At 45.1% G+C, this 26,734-nt stretch overlaps 5 protein-coding genes across 5 annotated transcripts in view; 3 read left to right on the top strand and 2 right to left on the bottom strand.

Moving 5' to 3' along the window:
* The window catches only part of LOC126556713 (mucin-5AC), a 469,299-nt gene extending 453,873 nt beyond the window's left edge, over positions 1–15,426 (top strand). The window contains exons 2-5 of the mRNA XM_050212157.1: positions 9,152–10,726; positions 10,799–11,087; positions 12,345–13,010; positions 13,614–15,426. Coding sequence (XP_050068114.1) covers positions 9,179–10,726; positions 10,799–11,087; positions 12,345–13,010; positions 13,614–15,406 — 4,296 coding nt within the window. The 5' untranslated portion in view covers positions 9,152–9,178 and the 3' untranslated portion in view covers positions 15,407–15,426. The remainder of the gene's footprint in view (positions 1–9,151; positions 10,727–10,798; positions 11,088–12,344; positions 13,011–13,613) is intronic.
* Positions 1–26,734, top strand: part of LOC126558833 (uncharacterized) — a 284,233-nt gene that overhangs the window by 239,334 nt on the left and 18,165 nt on the right. The window lies entirely within an intron of this gene.
* Positions 3,534–5,344, top strand: LOC126558525 (putative fatty acyl-CoA reductase CG5065). Its single transcript, XM_050214548.1, has 4 exons — positions 3,534–4,168; positions 4,238–4,783; positions 4,860–5,117; positions 5,185–5,344. The coding sequence occupies exons 1-4, from the start codon at positions 3,537–3,539 to the stop codon at positions 5,342–5,344; spliced, it is 1,596 nt and encodes a 531-aa protein (XP_050070505.1). The 5' UTR covers positions 3,534–3,536.
* On the bottom strand, positions 6,733–7,772 carry LOC126558662 (mitochondrial nicotinamide adenine dinucleotide transporter SLC25A51). The gene is made up of 3 exons (XM_050214712.1): positions 7,293–7,772; positions 7,098–7,227; positions 6,733–7,017 (listed from the first exon to the last, which is right to left on the bottom strand). Exons 1-3 carry the CDS (start codon positions 7,769–7,771, stop codon positions 6,733–6,735), a joined length of 894 nt encoding a protein of 297 aa, XP_050070669.1. The 5' UTR covers position 7,772.
* LOC126558298 (torso-like protein) lies at positions 17,670–19,108 on the bottom strand. Its single transcript, XM_050214291.1, has 2 exons — positions 18,759–19,108; positions 17,670–18,506 (listed from the first exon to the last, which is right to left on the bottom strand). Exons 1-2 carry the CDS (start codon positions 19,074–19,076, stop codon positions 17,676–17,678), a joined length of 1,149 nt encoding a protein of 382 aa, XP_050070248.1. The 5' UTR covers positions 19,077–19,108; the 3' UTR covers positions 17,670–17,675.

The raw sequence follows: 26,734 nt of genomic DNA, 5'->3' as shown, positions 1-26,734 counted from the left end.
TTGGCAGCGAAAGGATATGCCACTTTGCTCATGTTTAATTCATTGCTCTCCGTTAACGCTTTTGCCAATCTGCTAATCCACCAGTCGATATGCTGATGAGATGATACAACGGGTTCGTACCCGTTTACGGTGCTACCAGTGACTTCATTTCACTGAAATACGACCCCTTATCAACTGTTCAGCATGCTGCTTTTAGTGCTGTCCCGTCTAAGCTTGCAGATTAAAGCCCAAAAGTGCTACCAGGATCGGTTGATCGGTTGTGTCCCATTTGGAGCAACAATTTGCCGTTTCATCATCGATTACACCATCGCCAGATGCCTATCCGATTGATAGCGTTGCATTAAAAATGTCAGCAAAGTTAATGTAACGAGCATCTCTTTGATTCGATTGGCAATGTTTAACGATACTAACAAACAGACCGGTGACATAGTTGGGAATGATTTATAATGCATTCACATGTGCTGCATGCAAAATGATGAGCCGTACGTATGTGTGCCCATCTCAAACACCTTGCTTGTGCAGCTTCTGCCTGGCCTCGGCCCATTCCAAACCGAAAGGAGTATGTATTCACGTAAATGACACATTTATCGTCCCATAATGTACCTACTTGTCCGCATGTCCGACCACCGTAGGCGCAATGGTTGAAATGAAATTAAAAGTGTTGCAATGGTTTGTCTTGCAAAACGGTTTTCTACGATGGTACAGAAGGAAAGAACAGCTTTAAATTAAATAAGCGAAAAGTATTATAATAATATTTTTTATTAAAATTTAACCGCAAGCATTAGCATAAGATTGTATGAAGCTTTTCTGGATTAAAGGTGTAAAATGCATTGAGCAGGTTCTTCGAGGGGATTTTGTTAATCCATTTGTTCGCGTACACACACACACCAGTCACCAGTCGCGTAACAAAACGACAACGAGGCATTCCTGTCTACCTTACAGAACGCGCCAAGACTACCCAATGAAGGCGGATGTGTTCGACTGAACCCTTTACTTATTCATGTCATTCGCCAGCCCGAGTCTCATTGGAATACCTTGCCATTACGCTCATCGCGGTTTCCAATAACGCACAGAACTGCCGCGCTTCCTATTTATCGAACGAAGGCGGCGTGATATACAAAAATCCATTCGGAACATAATGCGTCCTTGCCATCTCCAAATATTACCGCAAATAACTAGAAACAACGTACCTTTTTTAGTGTAACTGTCGATGATACCGACAGCTAGGAAAATCCAAACCCAAGAGTAAGAGGGGTTCGTTGCTGTACTGTTGAAGTCTTTTGCTTTTGGCGTTGGGACTCTTACGAGGTGAACGACCAACGGGGTGCCACATTGTAAATAGGATTAGCATATGCAATTTGGTGCTTCCCATCACAACCCCACTACCGCCCCCCCCCTCCCCCTCTTAGCCTACATATGTTACAACCTTTATTAATAATTTCAAGTCCATGATAACAATCATCGAGGACGATGAGCGTCCAGAAGCTTCAAACCGAACCATCCGGTAAAGGTGTATTCGATCGCCAAAACCGGTACTACGGATTGTCACTGTTAAGGACACCGTTGCGAACCAGCGTACCGGTGCTAATTTGAGAGTCCATAAATGTCGTCCGGCTTGCGTGTATTAGCATATCTTTATGCTTTATGCTTATGAGTGGCCTGCGAAGAAAAATCAACGCGTTCGCCCAAATGGTCCGCTTTTCATTAGGACAAGCCCGTGAGAATCGTGTCGCAATCAGCCAGTCTTTCTTCGACCATCCATCTGACCTTGACCCACTGGAACCAGTTCTGCCGACTTCAGTATCAAGATCAAGATTTACGCAGGATACGGAAAGCGAGGAAAAGCAACAAACAACCACCGCACGCGCGGCACTCTTATTTTCACCCAGACTGAAGGACGTCCGGTTCGAGGTCTATAGGATTTCTCCCCTGGACTTGGCACGCATTTAAAGCTTTTCTTTCCAGTTTTCCTTGAACCGTAGGCTGAACGTCATTTCTTTAGCAGCATACATCAACGAGAACGCGAAGGGATAAGGGGAGAGGCACATTTGAGGGGTTGTGACACTACGCCTAGCATTACAGTAATGGGAAGAAATACTTTACCAGCGAATTGCGTGAGTTGGACGTAGTGTGCATCGAGTACCTTCCCCCATGATCATGCCTCGCCACCGGGGAGTATGATTCAGAAAATTTATTATGAATATTAAGTAGTCGATAATTGTAGGTCGTGCTAAAAGAGGACGCAACTTAAACTCCACAGTTATTGATTGTTGTTGAAGAGTGTGACGCTTTTTTTTCTGCTTCATACATACATTGTTACTCAACAAAACGATATATTAGGTCTCGATGTAGCAGTCGAGTTTATAAAAACAATGTAGGTGGATTTAAACCTGAGATAAAGGTTAACTACATGATGGTGCAAGCTTAACGCTATATGGAATCCAGAATTTGTCGAACATCCAAATTGCACAAGACATCATCCCCCCCTCCCCTGGCACAAAGAAGCGACCCGGTTGCATAAGACACGGAATGCGCTGGGATGGTGCTGTTTGTACATTTTCATTTGCTGAAAATTGTGAAGAAGGTTATTGAAACTTGTTTTTGTTTTACCACCTTTGCGGGATGCATTGCAGGACGGTGTCTGATGTCTGACCAGTGCCTTACCATGTCTGGGTACCAACGGTACGGGTAATAGTGCGTTGTAAAAATGTGTTAATAAAACTAAACCATAGCCGTCCGGTCGTTCGGTGTATCGAGCGAAGAATATTCGATTGATAATGCATCGATCCGCTAGCTCACACACCAATGATATAACAGCACTTTTAGTTGACGCCAAACAGGGACGACGGCTTGGACTTGCGGTGCCGTGTTAACCTTAGTGAGGCGAGGTATGCTAAGCGCTTCGGCTAACTTCTTTTCAGCGGAGCGATAACACTGGACCAAGACCGAACATCGGCGCAGTAGAGGCCAACCGACCAGTTTTTAGCCACGCTAGACTTGAAAAGTCCCCGGAGGACGCGAAACGAATCCACGTACGAATCTCCCTTGATGCGTGAGATCAATCTGTATGCAAACGAGCAGAGCGTGTGCAAAAACGAATACGGCAGAGATTGGGAACTGATTGATGAGCTTTGACTGTTAATTAAATTTATTTAAAGATTTATTTCAGGTGTGTTTATGAGGTCGCGAGATTATGCAGTTTAAAGTCAGAAAAAAGATCATTAAAATTTCAGCAACAATATGTAATTTTAAATTTAAAAACATTTAAACTAAAATGAGGTTTCTGTTCCCTTAGAATTGTTTCTATGACTCAAACATCACCATCGATCGATGTACTGATCGATCGCTATAATCACATTGCATTACATCACTTGCTGAGTAAATAATTACCACTATTTGCGCTTCGTTTGCTTCCCATCACAGGACACATTCGCTCACGTGACTCAACCGGAGCTATCAATTGTTTACTGCGCCTGTCGCCATTCGGCAGAGGGTCGGCAGAGTACGACGGCCCACTGTACAGAACAGGATCCGCTATGGATGACGGACGCAAGATGATGACGATGCTCCCGGAGGACGTGGCATCGTCCAGTATCGCCCAATCGTATGCCGGCCGTTCGATCTTCATTACCGGTGCGACCGGTTTCATGGGAAAGATCATGGTGGAAAAGCTCCTACGCGACTGTGGCGATATACGCTGCATCTATTTGCTGATACGCGCCAAGAAGGGTATCGATCCGGCCCAGCGCAAGGAGGAGTACGTGAAAAATATTGTGTTCGATCAGGTGCGCGAGCAGTACGGTGAGCGGTTGGAAAAGATACGGCTCATCCGGGGTGACATCCTGAGCGAAGGGCTCGGTCTGAGTGAGGAGGACCACCGAGAGCTGGTGGACAACGTGGAGATGGTGTTTCACTGTGCTGCGAACGTGCGGTTCGATCAACACATCCGCCAAGCGGTAGACATCAACCTGAACGGAACGATACGCGTACTCAAGCTGGCGGAAAAGATGCGCAAGCTGGTATCGTTCATACACGTATCCACCTCGTACTGCCAGTGCAATGAGGCGGTACTGGAAGAGAAGCACTATCCCGCGCCACAAAATCCGGAAGGCATCTCGAAGATGGTCGGTCTGCTCGATGACGATATTTTGGATCTCATAACGCCAAGGTAAGAAGCCCTTAATGCCACGTGCCATGCTCAATCTGCCAATACAAACTTTACTTTCCTCCCTAACAGACTGCTCAACAACCTGCCAAATACGTACGCTTACACGAAAGCACTCACAGAGGATATGGTGTACCAGTACCGGGGCAAGTTGCCGATCGCCATCGCCCGACCCTCGATCGTGACGGCCGCCATGAAGGAACCGCTGCCGGGCTGGGGCGAAGGTACCAACGGACCGACCGGACTGCTGATCGGTGCCGGGCGTGGTGTGATCCGCAGTATGCACTGTAACGGCGAATATCTTGCCGACTTTATGCCCGTCGACATCACGATGAACGCCATCATCGCGATCGGCACGGAGCGCATGAAAGATCCGCGCAAGGACGAAGTGATGTACTACAATCTTGCCTCGTCGGCAGAAAATCCGATCAGCTGGGGCGAGGTGCTCGAGATGGGACGCAGCGTGCTGAACGATAATCCGTTCTGCTTCGCGCTTTGGTATCCGGACGGTTCGATCAAGTCAAACTACCTCTACCATCTTCTTTGCGTCATCTTTTTCCACTACTTGCCCGCCTATTTGATAGACTTTTTGCTCGTGCTGCTACGCCGGAAACCATTGTAAGTGGAAACCGATCGGAATGCCCATTTAGATGATTTTAATCATTGCTTTAATTTTATTTTTACCTCCCATTAGTTTGGTGAAAGTACAAAAAAGGATATCAGCCGGACTGACAATACTCCAGTACTATACAACGAAAGAGTGGATATTCCGGTGCGACAATGCGAAATCCTTATACCAACGGCTTTCGCAAGACGATCGAAAACGGTTCTACTTTGACGTGACGGAAATTGACTACCAGACCTATCTGTACGATTTCATCCTCGGTGCCCGGAAATATATCCTAAAGGAAGCTCCCGAAACATTGCCACAGGCGCGCAAACTACTCCGAAAGTAAGGTCTTTTAATTTTGTTTGTTTTACTTCATCACTTTCATGGTTTTCGTCCTTTTTCCCTCTAGGCTCTACATCATGGACAAGATGGTGCAGATTGGACTGTACGTGTTCGGGCTGTGGTTATTCTGGACGTACCTCGAGGTAATAACCGGTTCGATACAGTACGTTTTTGACACGGCCATCGTTGGTCTGCGAGGAAGTTCGTCCGTTCGACAGGGACTTTGATTTCAATTCCGCTATTGGCTCGATTACCCCCCCAACCCCCCGCTTTTTTGTATAGAAAATCAGTGAGTTTTTCGAAGGCGTTATAATATTGTGAAAAATAGTTTGTAAGCTCTGTGTGAAGCGTGTAATTATGTCGAGATCATCATTTATCACCCGGTGTGTTTGGGCACGAATAGGACGAATTTGCACTGCCTCACTTACAAACGGTTCATAGCACGGGCTCTACTCTAAAAGCAAGGAATCGACGTATTGCAATCCCTGTGTTTGCACGAACGCACTGTGACAATGACATTGAAATTAATAATATTTACCAGTACTCAATAAAGATTTTTTATAAAACAAACTAGACCGCTGAACTAAGACGTCTATTTGCCCAAAAGAAAAAAGTGTTGCTCGGAACATAAAAAAAAAATCTATTCGTATAGCTCTTGTTAGAGGTGAAATCTTTATTTTTGCACAAATGTGTAATGAATGGGTAGAGAATGTATGAGAAAAAGAACACGGTAAGACGCGGCATGATAAGGATTAAATTTGTTTCCTCCAGCGTATGACTTCTTGACTGTGTATCGCTTGAAATATGGTTTGCGGTAAGGTGGAAATTGTTCGAGAACTGCACTAATTTAAACGATTGGAACAGCTTATTATACATTCAATATGGCAAACGATACAGAGGTCCATTCGTAATACGATTTTGTGCTAAACATGGCAATATGGTTTGGATTTATTCATCTTCAGTGCGATATTCGGTACAGATCACACACACTCTTTTTGTTTCAACTGCGAAACCATAACAGTACAATTGATTTTACTTCCTACACACGATTCTGCCCTTGCCACTGTAACTAGAAAGTTTTATTGTACGACACAACCCCAATATTATTGGGACATCCTTTGGGATTATTCTTGCGCTTAAAGCAACGGCTAATTCCGTTTTTTGTTTTACTAATAAATTGCACTACACCTAAACGAACGTACGAGAGACAATGGGTGTGTCACATTACATCCTACTCATATTTACATACCTATATACATTTACGACAAGAGCCAACACAACAGAAGAATACTTTAAGCACGTGGGGCTTTTTTTTGAACGATTAACGGACAACTAGAACTGTTTGGTCTGTACACACAGATATTGGATTTGGATCGCATTAAATGCAACGAACTTAAATCTCATACTTTAAGGGTGGTTTTCTTTTTTTTTTGTTGCGAACAGTAAAAGGGGAGAAATGTGGTCTGAGATCACACTACCTGCTGGTATGATTGGGGCGCACACTTGTCACGAGACTTGGTGAAACATCATACGTGATCGATTGACTATTTACAACGTAGCATGATACCGTTTTCTCGGGGATCTTGTTAACCGATTCGCCCACAGGAAATCTATCTCAATAGAACACTTTCTTTAATTGCTCGTAAGCCGTATTCATAATGCCCCAGCTAAAGAATGCACGAGTACAGTTCATGCTGACACCTTTGTACACATTTCTGATCTTGCGGTCCCGCTCGTTGTACACCTGCCGTAACGCTGTCCACATACTATCGTACGGACCTCCAACACGGCACTGCATCGTCACCTTCACCACGTTCAGGGGATAAAATAGCGAACTGATAAATGCACCAATGCACGCACCCGCAACAAACTCCTGCGTACGTTGCGAAACTATTGAAACCTTCAACGGAGAACCGAAATTCAGGACGCGATTAGTGTCGATGATCTACCGAAACCGGAAAAACAAATAGTTTTACTTACCCGCTTCGGTAATCGGCTGTCGGCTTCCTCTCTTAGAACGAAAAACATTGCATTAGATGGTCCATTGCGCCAAAGCACCGGTACCAGGCCACGGTACAACTCTTTAATACCATTTTCCAGAATGATTATTCTGCGAACAAGAAACAACATTTAAGCCACACTATTTGTGCTGCCCGCGAATCCGAAAACACTTACTTGAACGCATGATGCGTGTTGCGATATTTTTGATGGTACGTCGCATCAGCAAGCAGTGTCTGGACCCGTTCGAACGGCATCATCGCGGCTTCGAATGTTCCCGCCACAATGCCGGCTACCGTTTTGGCCGTGTACGGATTCACATTACAATACTCTACCAGCGGCCTGCGTGTACTATCGTACACACCAAACATCAACGACAGGGAGATAGTTTTCTGAGCCAACGGCGGAAACATACCACGATACAGATAGGTCATCCCTTCACCGCGCAGCTGCCCGAACGCTTGCGTTAGCTGCACTCCGTGCAACATCTGCCGGAAAATCATCTTGTAGATCGGGTAGGTGACGGTAATGTTTACAAAGGCCGCTCCCCAACCACACGCAAACTCCCGCCAGCAGAAGATAGGTACGGAGGGAGAGTTGGCCACAGTAGTTACGGTTGGTGGGACTCCGGTCGGTTCAGCACGAACAATTGCCATGGTGATATCGCTGACCAAACGGCGCGGCTGGATTGAACGATTAAAAACAAAAGCTTTTGTTGTCTCCAACAGGTGTGTGCGTGTAGTAAAATTCCGCAGCGTTAGGCCCGTGCGCGCTTAGCAGCATGGCTATAGATTCACGCCAGTTCTCGTCGCCAGGCAGGTGGTTCCATTTTTTCTATTTCATCAGCACACGTGCAGAATTGCCGAAATATGATGCTGATCGTTATGTAAGTGATGACCACCGTGAGAACAATATAGTTTGCGGATTTTGGTGCCAAATTTGGACAACAACAAAGCTACTCCTCCACTCAAATCACATGAGCGATCCTGTCGTGGTCAGCAAGAAAAGATTCGTTCGGCTAGTTTCGCGGGCCGCCTCTTCAATGGATTAACTACACTACGTACATTCCAAGCTTGTTTGTAACAGCACACACTGATAAAATTGATTAGATCAGCACCCTCCGTGTTTCTGTACCGTTTTGTATTTTTCTTTAGCATTTTTTTTTGTACAATGTATTTATGTCATTATCAGCTGACAGGTAGTTGCATGCTGGGAAATCCGGACATCATCGAAGTTGACAGGTGTGGAAGTATTTTTATTTGATGTTGTATTTTATTACTCAATTTCTGTAAAAATAAAAAAAATGCATGAACTGAACGCTTGTTCGTTCAACAAGAATAACAAAAAAAATGATGAAAAAACACATATTTTCAGATATCCACAGCTCATAATACACTGCATGTATCTGTGCAGTTCATTTTTGCTAGCATTCCAAACTATTTTTAAAAGTCAGTAAAAGCCATACGTAAAATGTAAATACCCAAATAATACTGATATTTATAGAACTGCATATTTGCTGCATCAAACAACAAATAAAAAATCTGCAATCAAACTGTATTGCTCCGCACTGTCAAAACTGTGTGTCAAAGAAAGCCAGCAAAGTGGGCTGTGCACCACCTGCCACGGTATACTTGGAGTAAAGTTTTTTTCATCGCACCTGCTAGTGGAAAATTTCATGTTTTTCGCTTGATTATGAAAATAACTTACGATTAGCGGATCGTATTTGTTGGCCAAAAAACGTTTGTGCAGTGCTACTACAACATGCTACGCCTGGTAGAGTGAGAATCTAGAATCAACCCCCGGTACGGCCTGTGACAAGATTATTTGGGCTGTACACTTCGTATTGATTTGCTGGCAGTGGGAAAGGTGAACAAAGTGCTGCAGAAAGGTACTCGTAGGTTGTAAAAAGCAAACGTTAAATAACTTGGTGGAATTTCCGTCGTACATTCGTACACTCTTGGCACAGGTAAGAAGCATAGATAGGAATGGTCGATGTACGTAACCTAGATCAGTAACTAGAAAAGAATCGTTTCAAGGTCGTTGCAGTTCGTGTGTGTACAGCTATGTCTAGTCAGATTCCGCCACTGGTATGTCATACGCCTCCACCAATAGATTTTGACGCGGATGACGACGACGATGATTACGGATCGGATATACCAGAGGACGACGAAATTGGTATCGACGAACGGAATGGGACCGACTGCCCTCCGGACGATGAGTTTGGCGATTTTGCAACAGTACTGCCCGGACCCGCGATTCTGGATCCGCTTTCTACCGAGGCTGTGATAGACAATGATGAAACGGTGGACCGTACCAGTATTTCGGTGGCAACAACAGAAACCAAAGGCCTCATCATACCACCACGGCTAGGAACGGACAGTCCACCGTCCTTGATATTGCCACCGAACGATTATAGTGAAGCGAGTGTCGATGAAACAGCTGGTGGCAACGGGCTAGACGATGAAGAAGACGATATCGATTTTCAACCATTCGGATGTCCGTCGCAACCGCCCGACCCACCACCGGAAGACAGTATCAGTCTACCGTCGCTACATTTCGATGCGGATGTCTCAAAGTCGGAAGAAGACGATCACGTACCTGCCCAGCCCAATGCCACCAGCTCCACATCATCGGGATCCGCTATCGAGACGGAAGTTGATTTACCGGTGGCAGCAGCTGCCGAGCGCACGACACCCGTAATACAAGAGTGTGGTCGATTCGACGATAATACGGAGAATGATTTTACCGACTTTACCACCGCCTCGAATGAACGGTCGTCGGTGGTGTTGGAAATTCCAACTGCGAATGACGTTTCCTTCGAACTGGATGATTTTGCTCAGCTAGAATCGACACCATCCGCCGACAGTAACTTTGTGTCGCAGCAGAGCCGTGCCGATTTTGCCACGTTCGATGCGGATTTTAGTAAATTTGACTCATTCCAAGCATCGTTCCCGGCAACGATGGACGATACGGTACCGGTAAAGACGCCCGTAGAGGAAACCAAATCGATGCCAATCATTGAACAGACGGCATCGGTTAAAAAGCTGCCCGATCCACAACCACCGGAGGATGATTTTGATGATTTCCAAGAGTTTGCTACCTTTTCCGAGCAACAACCGGTGGCAACTGTTTCAACGTATTTTACCGACAAATCGAACCTTAAGAATGATCTGGAAAGCAACGTTGAATCTTCTACTTTAACTGTTGAAAATTTTAAACGGGACGTTGAAACTCCACCGGCTGTTAACGAGAATACCTCGGACGTTATTGAGGATGATGATGATGATTTTGGTGAATTTAGTGATTTCAAGCAAACGGAAACAGTCTCCAATACGCCAGCGGTGACAGCAGCATCACTAGAAATTTACACCTTTTCCATGGAAAACGTGCAAAAGCTGCTTGAGACAATGTTTCCAAGCGTCGTACCGGAATCACTTACCGCGGCTGATACCGGTCAGCAAACGGTTCCAACAGCCAACAACATTCCCAACAGCAAGCTCCATTCCCAACTGCAGGATTTTGACAACACGAACGCACTCTCCTATCAGCACAGCAAGTCGTCCAGCAGCAAAACGCTCGTCACGGCCCTCGGTATCGATTCGCGGAATATTGTAAGTGGACTGGAAAAAAACGAAGAGAAAACATTCTACTGAATGTCCCTTTTTCTTTGCTCTCTCTTGTAGATGTATGGCCCAAAATGGAACAGTTCTATGCCAAGGTTTGCGGCAAATCTCAGTTTCAATCCACTGGAACCACTGAAACCGGTCTCAGCGTCAACGACAAAAGAGCCGGGATCAACCAATGCCAACGAAAAGAATGCCAACATAGCACCAGCCGCGAAAGCCACCGGCAGCAGCACACTTTCCCAGGGTGTACTAGATCCTTTGCAGGCGAATTTGGGTCCGCCAAACACATCCGTACCGGCGGCACAGTTTGACTGGAACAGTGCGGGTTTGGTGAATCCGCTTGAAGGTAAGCCTGGTTTAGATATTTCTTTGCTGTCCTCGGGGCCCCCGGGTGGATGTTCCCACCCGTCGATCAAGTTTTCTTTCTTTTCTTGTGGTATTATTTTTGCGTCAAAACAGATAGTTTTATTCATTTTTTCGAAATTTAACTCGTCCCAAATTATCACCAATCACACGCTCTATTGGCTTGGCGAATGTTGATAGATTTTATTATCTTCACCCGCGGTTGCACATTTAGCAGAGAAGCTAGCGAGTCTCAGCGAGTGCTCGTTTCACTAGTGTTATGTTTCGGCTAAATTTATTTTAACAATCGATTTAAAGGTGCACCATACTATCGGGAAACGAATTTTCCGGTGCGAAAATTAAATACACACCCTTAATAGTGATGTAGGGTACAGGCAAAATTTAAAAGCTTCTATAAAAACTTTAATTTGTTATTGCATAGCAGCACAATCATTACCTCCTTTCCATATGATTTTTCATCCAAGAAAAAACGATTTGGTCCGCTTCAGTAGTTTAGTTACGGGCACTCGGAATCGGAACTATGCGATACCCTTCCCGTGTTCGGAATCGTTTTTCGGTTCCGGAACTGATTTCGGAACGGATTCTCTAACCGATTCCCGAAACAATTTCAGATTAAATCAAAACGGATTTTGGAACTAATTCCAGTTCTAAGATTAATTCTAAAATCGGCTTCGGAATCGAATACGTGATCCGATTCAGCGATCCAATACCGAACTTATTATCCGAATCGATTCCGAAAGTTTTTGGAGCGCTTTGGAATCGATTTCGCTGCAGTAGTTGCATGTTCCTTCATGGTATCATATTCAATTCAGATTTTACTCTCGTGCTCTAGCCAAAAAAGCAAGCTAAGACCTCTTAAAGTTCATCTTTAAGTTGATTTAATGTTTTTTTTCCGTTCGGTCGATTTCTTGAAAAAGGCGTGTTTTAAACATCACTAAGTAAAATGCTAGGCACCATCAAACCGTCACTCACCTGCATTATTCAATACCATTCACGTATGCTTCGTCGAGTTGGTTTTTTAAGCCTTTGTATTGTTCTTTTCTTTCTTTCCCCCTATATTTCCTCCTTATTTGACGTTACGCAACAACTTCTTGTAATCGCTGTACTTTTACTTGCAATTAAATGAATATTTCAACCAAAACATAATCTCATCTAATGAAATTCCAACAATGCCCCCCCCCCCCTCCCTCCTCTACCTACCCACAAATCGAACCCTATACTTTCCCTACTTTCCCTGTAGCATCACATGCACACACATTATTATTGGACCTAGAACAGCTAGAGGTGATGGCAAGTCTGAAAGATAAAATAAATGTTGATTCCTCCTCCTACTCCCCTGCACTCCGGTCCAACACGCGTAATGTTGCTAATACTGTGCAACTTCATACGGCTGCTTCAACAACGGCCACAACAACAACACCTTTACTGTTACCACCATCACCTTCACCAACAACTTTACCACAACTACTACCAATACCAACACCACAACCACCTACAAAACTGTCGTCTTCAATGCTTCCGTTGCCACCTACAATGAATACGCAAACGTGCAACAACAACAATTCACAACAACCACAAACGAAAAACAACCGCATCAAACCGTTGGACACGCTCGGTATGGACGGTGGTAACAATACCGCCCCGTTGATGGATTGTTTCACTACGGCGACATTGGTTGTCTTTGCCGATTATTCTCACACTGATGATGATGATGATGATGATGATCTGTTGATATCCACCGACCGAATAATATCGACGACAACATCGAACAACAACACTGCAACAACGCGGTCGGCGGATGAATTGGTTTCGATCGATACCATACCACCATGCACATTTGCGGTTGATTCGCAACCGATCGTTCCTTCTGATCGTCCGCAAACGTTTGACGATTATTTGGATCTTAGTAAGTTGCTGTTCTCTCCTGTTTTGTCCACCGTTGATGTCGTGTTTTGAGTTTGGTGTTTCTTTCAATTATCTTTCTTTTACCTTGTGCTTGAATTCCCCTTTTTGCATGAACATCACCCCTTCCGTTACAGGAATGTTTCCCGGTATGCTTTAACAATTATATGACCCTTGTTTTTCTCTCTCTCTCTCTCTTTCTCTACAACAACATGTTATCTTAGATGTGAGCCCATTTTCTAATGCAATTTTATTTTTTGGCAGTTAGTTACTTATTTTGCGTTTGCATACGTTTCTCCTCCTACTTTTACTTTTAGACTATATTTTAGTTAGTGTCCACCAGTTTTGCATCGATATCTTTATTTTGCATGTGACTTTGTACAGGTTTTTTCATTGGCAATTTGTAGTTGGATTGATTGGAATTTTTATTAATCTTGAAACAAAAACTCCATTACAAAAGCATGCATGCTCTCAAAGAGTATCAAATTAAACATTTATTTTTATTATACTTGTTGCAGTTGCTGATGCTTACCTCAAATGCTTATGAATTAATTATCCGCAATAATGATGTGATGCGTGTTTCCTTCGCTCTCATTTCGACCGCTAGGTGTCCAGGAAATGCTCCAAAAAGCCGTCACTGGTCAGCCCGAGGATGGGACAAAGGGCGAAATTTTGGATCCGCAAGTCGCAGAAAACGCAAGCCCGATTGCTGCAGATGACATAGCAGTAAAGCTGTCCTCGTTTGTCTCGGCCACTGTATCCTCATCACAGCCGGACGAGTACGAGGACATTGGTACGCTTGATTTTACTGCCAGCAGCAGTTCCAATGCTCAATATTCCGTGGCACTATCACCGGTGCTTCACGAGCAGCAGCAGCAGACGGAGGAACAATTAGGATCAGCACCACCGCCACATCAGTACGTTTCAACCCATCAGCAGCAGCAGCAACCTATGTCAATTCCCACATCCTCCGCTAGCAGTGTACCTGTGGTTCGTACTATTAAACTACCGGAAACACATATTTTTACCCCCAGCCGGGGCGTAACGCCAATCTCGCGCGATATTACCGACCGTGACATTGTGGTGCGCGAGTATCACGATGTCGAGTACAGCTTGGAACGATCGGCAACTGCTTCGACGATCAGCAAAAAGGAATCGGATTTCGATGAGTTTAACGACTTTCAATCGGTATCCAGTCAGCCTACGGTTGTGCTCGACCCAGCAGCGGCCATAATAAGTTCGATTAATTCCTCCAGACCGGTAATAGGTCGATCACCTACGGAAGAGCTAGAGAAGCGCAAACAAGAATCGAACGGACAGTCGAATAGTGGTAGCATAATGGCGGAAAGCATCGATAATGATGATGATGATGAGTTTTCAGATTTTCAAGCTGCCGTTCCGCCGCCGGTAAATAAACCCATCTCAAACATCCAAAACAATCGGTCAAACACCAGCTCGCCGGTAATGTTGCTCAGTCCGGCGATATTGTTGCCCCAGCAAGCCAACACGACGATGGAGAAAGAATCGGCAAACGTACGCCAAAATGCACCGCCGGGTGGTTCAATTAATTGGCCCGATCCAGGAATCGATCCCGATGAGCTGGCACGGTTTGAGGCGGCATTTGCTAAACCTTCCGTTCCTGCTGCATCAGTCGCTGGAGCATCGACCGTAGCTAGCAACCAAACCATGCCAAGTGCTCAGAAGAGCAATCCAACAATCGAGGAAGACGAGTGGACTGATTTCATATCATCCAAACCGGCCACTGAAAGGACTATCCAGTCGTCCACTTCCAGCTTACCTAGTGTGGCAGGAACAGCAGCCACACGCCCTGGTAATGAGATGGCAGCACAGGAAGAATGGACAGATTTCATCTCCAGTACCGCGGGAACGTCCGATGGCGGCTACACATCACACAATCGTCTGTCGTCTAGTCAGAATAACTTCAACTATCCACGTGCTCCACCAACTGCAACTGGTGGTGCGAAAGTGTCCAACGCGTCCTGGTCCAACCAGCCACAGCTACCCCCGCCACAGTTTAGCTCCTGGAATAGTAACAGTCTGTACTACAATCCGATGTCCTCGTTGCCTTTAACGAACCAGCAGCAGCATCCAGCTCAGTACGTACCGCATCAGCAACAGTTCTATAACCGCGCGGAAATGCCCGGTATGGTCTTTTCCGGCGGTGCCGGTTACAGTGGTTCACCGAAAGTGCCAACGCAACATCCAATGCCGGGCGGTATGCCGACGATGGGACAGCAGCCACCGATGCAGCTACTGCCCGAACTATCCTTCATAACGCCCAACACGGCTGGACATGGCGCTGGCACACCCGGCACCAAATCGACCACACATTCCTTCCTAAGCAACGTGATATCGAGCAACAGTTTTACGAAGAAATGATTGTTACTTAACCACGGTTACGATGGCAAGCGTACCGACGGGGAAGGGTCACCCGGCCCGGATGCGTGCCGGATGATCCGTCAAGATCGTGCGACACGGTACCGTTTGCATACGAGCGGCAGTGTGGCCGATTCCACCGGTACAACCGTAACTGTGGGCGACATAATTATGTAAATAACGTCTGCGTGCAGATTCCACCACTTGGATAATGGGGACAAGGGGAAGCACGCGCTGTGTGCCCGATTTGTTGCGTCCGTTTTAGCTAGGGAGAATTATTAGGTGGATTATTGTTGTGGAGCAACATTCGCTGCGAAATAAGAAAAAACCGGGGGATACACGTGTTTGCTGGATGTGAAGTAGATGGGCATCTGTTGTCGTAATAACCAAAAAAAAAAAAAGGAAATCCTTCAAAAGTCCCGTTTTGTCTTCTAGCTGTGAAGCAAACAGAATGCGAACTTGCTTGCAATCGTGATAAGTCAATCGTTGTGCCCCCCTTTCCCGAAACAATGTTTAAAAAAAGTATTTTAAGTCATGCATACCAGTCGAAGTAATCTGAATACCGACGGCATCGTACTTACTTAGAATTTTACGGCTGGCATATCTTGTTGACATGGTTAGGACCGTACTGTAGGTTGTATGTTTTATTTATGTACTTCAGTTTTAATTATTCGAGGAAACGTATCCGGATTCTGTTTTTCTGGATTGATTCCGCCCTAGCAGGTATCCTGGCAGATACGATGGACCGAGCGATCCGTTCTTTGGCTCCATTTTTTAAGACTTTGCTACACACATCACGGTTTTTTAATTTTATTTGATCTGATAGCTCGTTTTTTTTTTGTTGCGATCGGTACTGATTTTTGTTTATTGAGGCAAATGGAGGCAAATGGCTGCGCAAGGATATTTGGCGTAAGCGCGAAGGCAGCATATAGAATAAATATTTAACTGAACAACAATTTTTGGTGTGTACCATTGCATTCAAAAACCTCGATTTTCCACCTGATGTAAACACGATCGACAGGAAGCAATGTTCAAAACTGCTTGTTTTCTATCCAATTCGGTAGCACACATTCCGGTATGCGTTATTTTGTATTGTTAGCTAAATATAAAATGATCAGATGATGCTTCTTCATCAATAATCGTCAAATTATCTGTTGTTGGTTCTAGATTGGATCTTTTTATCTTCGTGCGGCAAACGGCGGCAATCCGAAAAAAATGGCGCTTTGAGAAATTGAGGATCAATTGAGAAATATTTAACACACAGTCGATAGTTTAAAGCTTGTTTTGTTTATTTATTGTTGTGCTTAAATATGACTATCACTATTTGATTTTTAATCGCGATCGTCTAACGCTAAGGATCCTACTTGTTAAAACTATTTGTCCCCTTTTTCCCCTTTTTCCGATGCTTCTTTGCCAAACGTGTGTATGAGCGTGCAATATAATACCAAGTTTTAGTAGAAAATGGAGTCGCTCAAACTTAAACATAAGAATGATTCACTTCCGCTCTTGATGCACGATTACTTCCCCAAGGGTTCCACACTTCCGGCACTAAACACTCTATCAACTAAGTCTATCACAGCATTGTGGAAGTAGTACAGTAGTAGTGTGTAGCGAGAGTGAGGAATTCTGTGTTTGTGTGGACACACATTTTGGATTCGGCGGTCGATCTTCCTTACAAGTCTAGGATATAATATGTAATTTTTGTAAATAAAAATCATTTGCACCCTTTTGTCCACAAACCTGCTGCTGTGTAGCTAATGCGCAACAACCTCAGGACCGCATGACTCATGTGTGATGCGATCCACAGAGTCAACGGTGCAGGATTGCTGCTTTAGTAAAACTATTACCATGCAAATCGTACGTCACTGGAGCCTATATAGTGTCTCGCTCTGCTTTCGATCGTAGTTTGGAACGTGACTACAGCTGCACACGCTAATCTATTCATCAACAAATTTACTCATAAACTTACTTTTAACAGGATTGGAACAAAATGGCTACCATACCGTTTAGGATTTTGCAGAAAAAAATAGATACTGTCGTAACCACCAGAATAGGTTGACGACGGTGCTTGGTCCTCGGTTTCCCTAAAGCTGTGACCACTGCATATTTGGCCTAACACCTTCCCAGGCCGTACTGACCAGCTTACTTAAGGTAACTTAACTATTTACGCATGGCCGGATGAACTATCCTACCGGTATGGGGTTAATGTTAGTCTAGTCTACCATTGGTGCAACATCCTAGCAATGTCACTCTACCTAAACGCGTACGATTGCTACATATTCACTTCCCACAGCTTGAGATAGTTATCTAGAATTTCCCGATACCATGCCCGTTTGGCCGGATCCTTAAACACAACACCGAGCGAGCGCAGATCCAGCTGCAGGATGGCTTCGTTCTGCAGCAGCTCGCTTAGTATCCGCAGCAGCGCACCGTCACCGTGCAGCTTCAGCAAGCTGCTGTACGTAAACACGTAGTACGAAAGCCGTAGCTTCCGAGAGGCCCATGCTTCGACGGACGCATTACCGCTGGCGCACCGTATCTTGCCCATGTGCTCCACGAACCAGGGCGCAAAGTGTTCGTACAGATCTACCTTCGATACCTGTAGCGTGCCGGTGCTTTTCAGCTTCGCCTTCACGTGTCCGTAGTTTCGCTTGTTAAACACAAACACCTGATAGAGCGAGTTGCCCGTCACGTACGCGTTGATATAGTGCGTCCCGTACTGATTCATGAACTGTATCGCGGACGTCGTATCGCCGACGACGACGCTCTGCGCCTTGCGGGCCACCTCCGGTTCGATCGTCTGGTTCGGCGGGATCGGTTTGGCAAACCGGGCACTGTCCCGGTAGCGGGACACCCGTACCAGCACGTAACAGTACTCGTCCCGCTCGAGGTATTTGCTTTGGATGCCTAGCTTCTTTGCCGCCACCTCCGGGTGCCATCCCTCGGTGTACGCGCGCCACGAGCTGTCCAGACGCTCGATCTGGAAGTCGCGGAAGTACGCCTGGAACAGTTGGCGCCGATTGTCGCAAAACTCCATATGGAAGTCGCCATTGAAGATGCCCGGCTTCACTTCGTACAGCTCCGTCTTCAGCAGATCCAGTCCCTATCGTTTTGGAGGGGCAGAAAGGATTTAGACAAAACAGTTTACGTTAATGGTCAATTTTTACATCGTTACTTATCATCGGCAGCAAGCCCACGTAACATCGTGCTCTACTGCCCTACAGAACGCCTTGCCACCAAAGGGGCTTTCGTCTAACGGAAACGCTTATCAAGTGTCCGAAACCGGAAAGCTTCAAGCTGGCAAGCGCACGTTCATAAGCTGCCGGGCAAAAGGGGGGAGGCAATTAGTTCTTACCTTGAAGACGTTGTTCGTCGGCTCCTTGAATAGCCATCGCTCGCTATCGTTGTACGAGATGACCTTCATCGATATCGACAGATAGCCGTAGCGCAGGAAAACGTTTACCGCCTTCCCCAGCCGCAGCTGTGATTCCCGCTGGGCGCCACTGCATTCGTCTGGCAAGCTGCATACTATCAGTCCGGCCACGATCAGCAGAAATCCCGCGAACGGTGGAACAAATGATCGTCCAGTCGATAGCGGTGGTGATGAAGATGCTGGTGCTGATGTCCCTGCATGATGGTGGTGATCGTGAGCTTGCGCTGTAGCTTTCGTCATAACTTGTCCAACCTACAGCGATGACTTGCGTTCGAGATTCGAGTTGAATTCTTGGACAGCGATAGCGATAGGGTTCAACGAGCTTTTCTGATAGAATTTTCGGGAAACGGTTCTCGGCGTCCCGATAACTAGAATTATGCTAGCTCCTTTGCGCCGTGCTTACATGATCGTTGTCCAGCTTGATCAACCTTCAAGCTGTGGTATAGCGTGTCCTGCTGGTACTCCGTTAATTGCCGATTCTACAATTGCACGATGCAGAAAAGAAGCGAGAGAAAGAGAGAAATAAATGAAGACAATTACATCTACCATTATGTCCGAACGTTACGAAACTACTAGAGGCCGTCACGAGTTCAAGATCACTGTCACACACACCTCGTGACAACAGTGCATGCATGTCTTTTCCTCCGTCAACCATTGCGCTGTTTGGTGTTTATTTTCCATTACTGTCGAGCCTACCATATACACACCGTGTACCTGCGTGTGTGGCTGCATTTGACGAAACCTAGCTCCGGGGGGGGGGGGGAACACTAAGCCTCCCTGTCACTACCCTTAAATGGATGCATCTTTTAGTGTGGATCAACCTGACGATCAAACGAAGAAGCATCGAAATATCCCTTCCACTTGTCTGCAGCACTCGTCCAGGGTACGGAGTTTAGAGAACATGTCTTTCGGTTGCAAACAGAGCACGATCACGTTGCACTTTAGCGCAACAAAACGAGCGAGAGTGAGAGACAAACCGCAAAACCAGCAATCAAATTTCGCGATCCTCGACCACGACCATCTTTTCCGCTTCTTCAAACGATCGCAACAGGGCTTTCGGTGGTAATTATTAACGCCAGATTGAAGCTTATGAAACCGTCTTACTATTCCGGACAGTTTTGTGCTGCAGCCCATAGCGAAGGGGCACAAGGAATGAGCAAAAAAAAACTCCAAATGAACAGAATGAACGGTGTGGAGTGAGCTTTTTCCACCGCGGCATCATGTAACACTCGTGCGCGTTCTTCTTCAATGCGCTCGTCGTTGTCAAGGGCAACCGCGCAACCAAATGTGGTTTTCTCAATGGCGAAACAAGGCACCGCGCGCGCACACACATAAAACGGTTGGTATGGTTCGATTTGAAACGAAAGAACCGATTCACGATCGTAATCGTCACGGCTACAATCAACCGTGGCACTTCCTTTTGAAGAGTTTTCCAAAGATCCAAAATAACTTTCAATGATCTTGCTGTGCGTCATTTTCGAAACCGGCCTATACCGGTGTTTGTCCGGGTGCCTGCTCTTGACAATTTGGCTAGTCATCTTGCTCGGTGCCTTAATCTGGAGAGATCAGATGGCTGCCAAATGCAGATAGCCGAAGTCAATGACACTGGCCAAGCCCGGCGAGCAGGTTTCTGTTTGGCGTACCGTTTCACACCTGCGCATCGCGCTTTGCCAAGTGGTCTTACATTGATGGCGCGCTAGGTGGCAAGTAGTTTGCGCAGTTTTGTAGCCATGGGAACCACAGTGTTCTGATGGATTGTGTTTAATGGTGGGCATGTTTTAAACTTTAATAAAAGGGTTTACAGAGTTTCGATCCATCTAATTGAATAGTAGAATCACTTAGGTGCATTTTTCAAAATGCCAATAGCCCTATAGAGGACCTAACGTTCGGTAGAAATTACAAAAAATTCCACAGAAAGTGAGCGGCAGCGGGGGTTCCAAGCTACTAAGAGCGCCAGAATCCACAACAACCTTCCCCTCAGTCAGCAGATTCAATATGATAAGTGCTCCGAAATTCCATTTCACTTAGGGCCTTTTGAGAAGCTAAATTCGCCACTGGCCGATTGCAAAGATTCTTCGTCGACTTGAAAATCTCCCCTAGCTTAATGCAAGATTCCACTATATGATTGCAAAGTTCTACAACAAGCTTACAATATTCGTCAGTCTATTTGAAAAATTCCTCTGCGAGATTCGAAAGATCTATTAAATCGATCAAATTTCTATGGATGGGGCAGTCCGGTGACTCCGGCCCAAAGACGCCAGTCTTCACCCAGCAGAACCGGGGTTCTGATCCCATCCGGATCCCCAGAGAGAGGATTGACTATCCAACTACGTGGTATCAGCAAGTTTAGTAAGCACTAGAATACCTGCAAGTAACTTATTGGGTTTAAGCCAAGAAGTAGAAGTATAAGAAGATATAGATCTAACCCCTATAAATCAATAACTTGCAATAACTAAATGTTTAGACTAAAACAAATAATGTAAAAGCAGCAGACAATATACACCAAACGCCGTCAGACTTGGTGCCGGAGATATTGGTACCTTCCAATATCCCACATCCATTTGTGCAGCTGATGTCAAGAAGTACACCTCACAGAGCTAACCAACCCTCCATTTGGCGACAGAATGAATGAGAGGTGTCATAACAAACAGTTTCAAAATGGCACGTAAATTGGCTTGCTTGCCTGTTTTGACAGCAAAATTTATAACACACCAATAAACAATAAATTATTCGAACGTATGCATACAAACCGAGCCATCAGTGACGAGCAAAGTCCTTGACTTAGATTCGTACTACTTACAACCGTCTGCAAGAAACATCTTCTTCATGTTTCGCTCACATCCCCTTCGGGATAGTGTCATCCAATAATCCGCTTATCCAAAACTATTCAAACTTCACACATCGATCATCTGATCAGTGTTAAAAATTGTACTTCCTCATGCACGGTAGTGGTGGGTGCTGTCCCGATTCCAAGCCTTTTCAAACCAATGTCAACGGTTGGCCACGGTCTGATGTTCGGTCGGGTCGGGGTCAATGTGGCATGAAGCGTAGGAAAACATAGGTCACCATAAATCATTGCCATTGCTCGACAAAACGATCGTTTCTGGTGTGACCTCCGATCGGGCAGTCAGGTAACTCGCAACAGTGTTCACCAGCTTGACGATCAATGGCCGATCGACACCAAATGATGATGAGCAAAGGTGTACAAAAATAAGTTTAGATGGATGACAATCTCCATTAGCGGAGGTCCTCCTAATATTCCTATTTATAAAACATAAAACTATACTACCAGGGCTGGCCTGGCTGCGGTGCGATTAACGATTTCTTATGGCTCGTTGCACGGCCATGCATGCTTGCGTTTCGGCCGTCGAGGTTGAGAAGATGTCGATTTTCTTCCTCCTTTGGTGGGCTTTAGATAGGCGAAAAAATCACGCTCGCTGGTAACCAAAAATCGATTTAAGTCCATGTCCGCACATGACACAATTTCCGGTCCCGGCGGACTAATGAGTTTTTATCGCATCATCCGACGCGAAACACTCGGGTGATTGATGGTGAATTGATATTTCTCACTATCGACTACATGGTATACGTTCTTCCGGAAAAGCGTTCGCTTAATCACTCTGTCGCTTCTCTCGAGCATAATAATCGCAACGCTTGGCCCAAGCTCTCTTCGACGGAAAAACGTGAAGCAAAGAAACACACACACACACGTGCCTGGAATGAAAAGATTAGCTTTGCGTCATTTGCGTACGTTCCGCGCGGTACGCCGATTGTTTATGTGGTCTCGATCGAATTGGTGACATGCAGCTCGCGTAACGTGCGATCGGAAAGCAAACAAAACGGCACAAAAACACAAAAGAAACGTGTACGAGACAAGACTTACTTTCATGTGGCGTACAGTGACCGACATGCATCCGTACCAGTGAGGAAAAACAAATTGGGTCAGTCCGAAAGCGGAACAGTGATCGTCTGTCACCTGAAGCGGTGCTGAAGACCTCAGCACCGGTTGCAAGCGGCAATTGGACACCGTGTGCAATAATCTTGATATGCAGGAGGTGTTTTTGCTCATACATAGTTTTGGGCGGTGTGCTCCATGTGTTGGAAGGCACTTCGAAATGGGTGGCAGCCACCTTACGTAAGTGATGCGTTCCCACTCGGCCTGTGCAATAGTTGCAGCAGTTGTGTGTACCACGTTCATTAGCTGCAAGAGACGAGTCAGGCAGGGATTGTCTTCGTGTTGAAGCGGAAAACATGAGGTAAACCCGAACCGATCAACTTATGAGGGATTGATTACAGAAACAATTACTTAACAATTAGTTCCGGTACTGGTTTGTGCGAGAGTCGATTCATTAGGTGGTAATGCAACGATGTGATGATCGATCGTGGAGGAAACTATTTTGTATTACAAATTGGTAAAGCGAAAAATATTTGAAGCCCCAAAGGATGAAATTTATACCACGATTTTGGATTTGCAATTTTGATAAGATGAATTTTTAAAAATATCTTGCAGATAATTTTTTTAAATAAATATTTTTGTCGATGAAATCCATTACAATTTTTAAAAAATGTCAGTGAGCTTTCGTGATCTTTTAAATTGTCCTCAAGACAGACTTTGTGAGAATAAGGCGTAACTTAGACTAGAACGCCTCACAAAGACACCCTCCCTCAATCGATACACTATTTTGCTTCGTTGAGCTTGATGAAAGTTTAATCAATTCTGCAATAAATCTATCACAAAAGACCCTTTCACCGAAACCGCGCAAACCGCGCCGTAACACACAACAAGCACAACAAACGCTTCAAATTCACTCTGATTGGCTCAATTGGGAAGCTACAGAACCAACAGAACTGAAACCCCTAACCAAACCTATGCGATGTTGTCTTTCGAGTGGTGGGACAGTTTGTTCCCCACCGCCCCGTCCGCGGTGGGACCACCTTGTTCACCGAATTAGAATTAGGTGAATAAATTTCCCGACTTTGCGGTTTTGCTTCACAGGAAAGAGAACAAAAAAAAATGTTTGCAAAAGTTTTGCGACCAACCAATGCCAAATGATGAACTTGGCAGAGGTCACCACACCACGATCGAGGTAACAATGCAATTCACACGCCATTCACCTTCGACGACGGTTTATGAAACGGTTTTGTGAAGGTGGCCTGTGATCGTGCATCTCCGGTGTAGGATCGAAGGACGTAGTTGGCAGTAGCTGCGGTGTGGAAGGAAGTACATGGGCAGTGGATCATGATAGTGAATTATTATGCATTGATTACATTTTTTCGTGTCAGATGATCTTGGTATAAAAGGTGATCACTAAGCAAGCTCCTTGAGAGAGTGATTCATGCCTAGGATGGTAGATTATTGTACCGAAAATGATGGCTACTCTAGCTGATGAGCAGTTTGGATTTCAAAAAGGTCACTCCAATGCTCATCAGTCGCGAAAAGTTCCAAATATTACAATCAAGCTTAGAGACATCGGAAACTCTACTAATGTATGGCATCCATTGACAACATACATAAACTGAGGCTACAAGGATATCCTTTGTTGTTAAGATTGTACAAGGTTACCTGAGCGATAGAACGTCTTGACAGTGTATGTAGTACCACAGTTCAATCGCTTGATAGAAACAATCATCTTTCATTCTATGCTGATAACAGAGCCATACTTTTCTCGCTGATCTTTTGGCCTGCAAAAGCAACTTGAAGGATGGCTCCAGCTATAGTTTTCCCTTTGAAGTACAGAAATCAAATGTCCCCTATATAGCTACGGAGCGCTCTCAATTGTTCCGGAGATGGCTCCGATTTCAACCAGGATCCGGCTCCGAACGTTCATCTAAGGCCCTCTATTCTAGGCCCCTAACGCCACGCTGTCTCTGGCGAGTGTAGAAGACCATCCAAAGCAAATTCACGCGTTTTGAGCCTCGGTTTTGGGGAATCAGAGGCTAGATTACAAGACTAGACGAGCTGCTGCTTGGCTGCTTGTGACCTGACGTCCCAGTCAGGTCCCTTCGTGGTCGGACAATGCTAGCCTTCACCGAACGTCGGATATCATTCGTCTTCGTAGCGATGTTTTCGAGACGTGGATTTCAGCATATTTCACCGGCCGTACTTTTGTTTATGCGTCTAATTCCGTCTCTTAGTATGCTCTCCAACTAATGTAAAAGTAGTGCCTAGAATTGATATGTAGATTCCCTGCTAATGGATTTATCTAATAGACTAACTTATGGACTATCTCAGAAGCACCACTAATTGAAGACAGAAGCAGACAAGACTTAGTGCATCCACGCTCATTCGCATCCCATCCGGATCGTTCCCTGAATTGAGAACTGTCTAGCTGTTGTACTAACCACTAAATGTATCAAAAAGTCTAGTCAAAGCCATTCAATTGCCGCAGTGACCAGTAAAGCCAAGGAGAAGAAGCTATCTCATGTTCTTCAATTGAGTTTAGTGCCTTAGAATCGTGTATTATAAGCATTCAGTTCGCCCGCTTCCATAGTAACTATCTAATCTCAATTAATTCTAGTACTTAGCAGGAATCCACTAAGAGATCTCTTCATCTGAAAACATCTTACAGGAAGTCTTATTGAAGGTTATGTTATGCTTTTTTTTTGCTAGAATCGTTTCCTTTTTTTTAGCTTAAAATGACGTAAGCCTAGCTAATGTGCAATGTCCAAGATGTCAGTGGAAAAGGTTACCGTATGAAGTATTCTTGGTCATCCCCATTAAACACGTACCAGCAGTACTTCTACTAATGCGCTTTTAATTAGACGAAAACTTGTATGTAACCAAACAACAAAAAATACGAACTCAGTCAAGCGATGTACAGGGCACGTGAAACAACTGTTTGGCACAACCAACTTGAAGCACTATCGCCTCCTTTTTTCTACCAAGATTTTCCATCAGATTTCTTGGTGAAAGAACGCCAATTTTGCTTCAACACAAGCTGTACGCACATATCCGGTTCGATTGATTCTCTTCCCCGACTGGATGCGTTGCGGCTTGTGCTTATTATGATTTAATGTACTTTTGTTTTCCTTTCTTTGCTCTGCCGACCTGACCGCGGTGTGTATTGCTTTCGGTTTCGTTGCTGCTATGCTTATTCGTTCGCTTTACCCCTTTGTTTCGCGCACCATTCATATCCGCTTGCCCATATTACCGTCAGTCCAACCCAACCCCTTCGTTACACCGTAACCGAACCAAGATCATGGCTGTCGCCCGGTTCAAGGAAACTAAAGTTCCCTGAACTTTTTCTCATCTGGCCTCGGTACAATCATCGTCAGCAACGCGATCAACGCGATAGGGTGTATCCGGGCTTACCAGCGCCCTCGGAAAACATGGAGGCTTTAGGTGTATAAACAAACCTTTTACTGTGAGCTTTTAAGGACACGATACAACTGCTCGATAGCAACACGTGCGAAGAATTTTGCTTAAAAATCGATATAACGCAACGTGTTGAATTGGACCAAAATTATACAACTTTACAACAGGCCTCCCTTGAGCGATAAGCTTTTCTCACGCTACAGGGGCAACTTAATCGCAAACAAACGTGACCTTTAAACGTGCTGCCGTCCAGCCGCACCATGGACGGTAGCTGTAGACTATCAGCATTAATTTCATGCTACAATGTTTGTATTGACGTTTGCTCGATGATTAGAAGCCAGGAAATTCTGTTTTATTGACCTGTGAACTTCACTCAGCTTAACTGGATGCTGTTTAGTGTCGCTGAAGACTAATCTTAGGAGAGGTTTTTTTCTCCTAATAGTAACCAATTTCGGTTGAAGCGTCGATCGGCGCTCGGATTAATGCAACATCTCGCTGGAAGTCCTTCGAATCCCCCAAACTCAAAGCGGCTTAAAGGTAAGCCGCAACGGCACAAAATCAAGGTTGAAATCCCGCCATTCAG

This window comes from Anopheles maculipalpis, chromosome 2RL (genome assembly GCF_943734695.1).
Source record: "Anopheles maculipalpis chromosome 2RL, idAnoMacuDA_375_x, whole genome shotgun sequence".
In the NCBI taxonomy this organism is placed as follows: Eukaryota; Metazoa; Arthropoda; class Insecta; order Diptera; family Culicidae; genus Anopheles; species Anopheles maculipalpis.
Note: the sequence above shows the minus strand (reverse complement) of the source record. Positions and strands in the feature narration are given on the sequence as shown.

Bases quoted from the DNA above. Each gene is read 5' to 3' on its own strand.
- LOC126558662 (XM_050214712.1), bottom strand. From the start codon at position 7,771: ATGGCAATTGTTCGTGCTGAACCGACCGGAGTCCCACCAACCGTAACT. The intron at 7,228-7,292 runs GTAAGTGTTTTC...TCTTGTTCGCAG, and splicing joins AACACGCATCATGCGTTCAA to AATAATCATTCTGGAAAATG. The intron at 7,018-7,097 runs GTAAGTAAAACT...TCTCCGTTGAAG, and splicing joins ACAGCCGATTACCGAAGCGG to GTTTCAATAGTTTCGCAACG.
- LOC126558525 (XM_050214548.1), top strand. From the start codon at position 3,537: ATGGATGACGGACGCAAGATGATGACGATGCTCCCGGAGGACGTGGCA. The intron at 4,784-4,859 runs GTAAGTGGAAAC...ACCTCCCATTAG, and splicing joins CTGCTACGCCGGAAACCATT to TTTGGTGAAAGTACAAAAAA. The intron at 5,118-5,184 runs GTAAGGTCTTTT...TTTTCCCTCTAG, and splicing joins GCGCGCAAACTACTCCGAAA to GCTCTACATCATGGACAAGA.
- LOC126558298 (XM_050214291.1), bottom strand. From the start codon at position 19,076: ATGACGAAAGCTACAGCGCAAGCTCACGATCACCACCATCATGCAGGG. The intron at 18,507-18,758 runs GTAAGAACTAAT...CCAAAACGATAG, and splicing joins CGACGAACAACGTCTTCAAG to GGACTGGATCTGCTGAAGAC.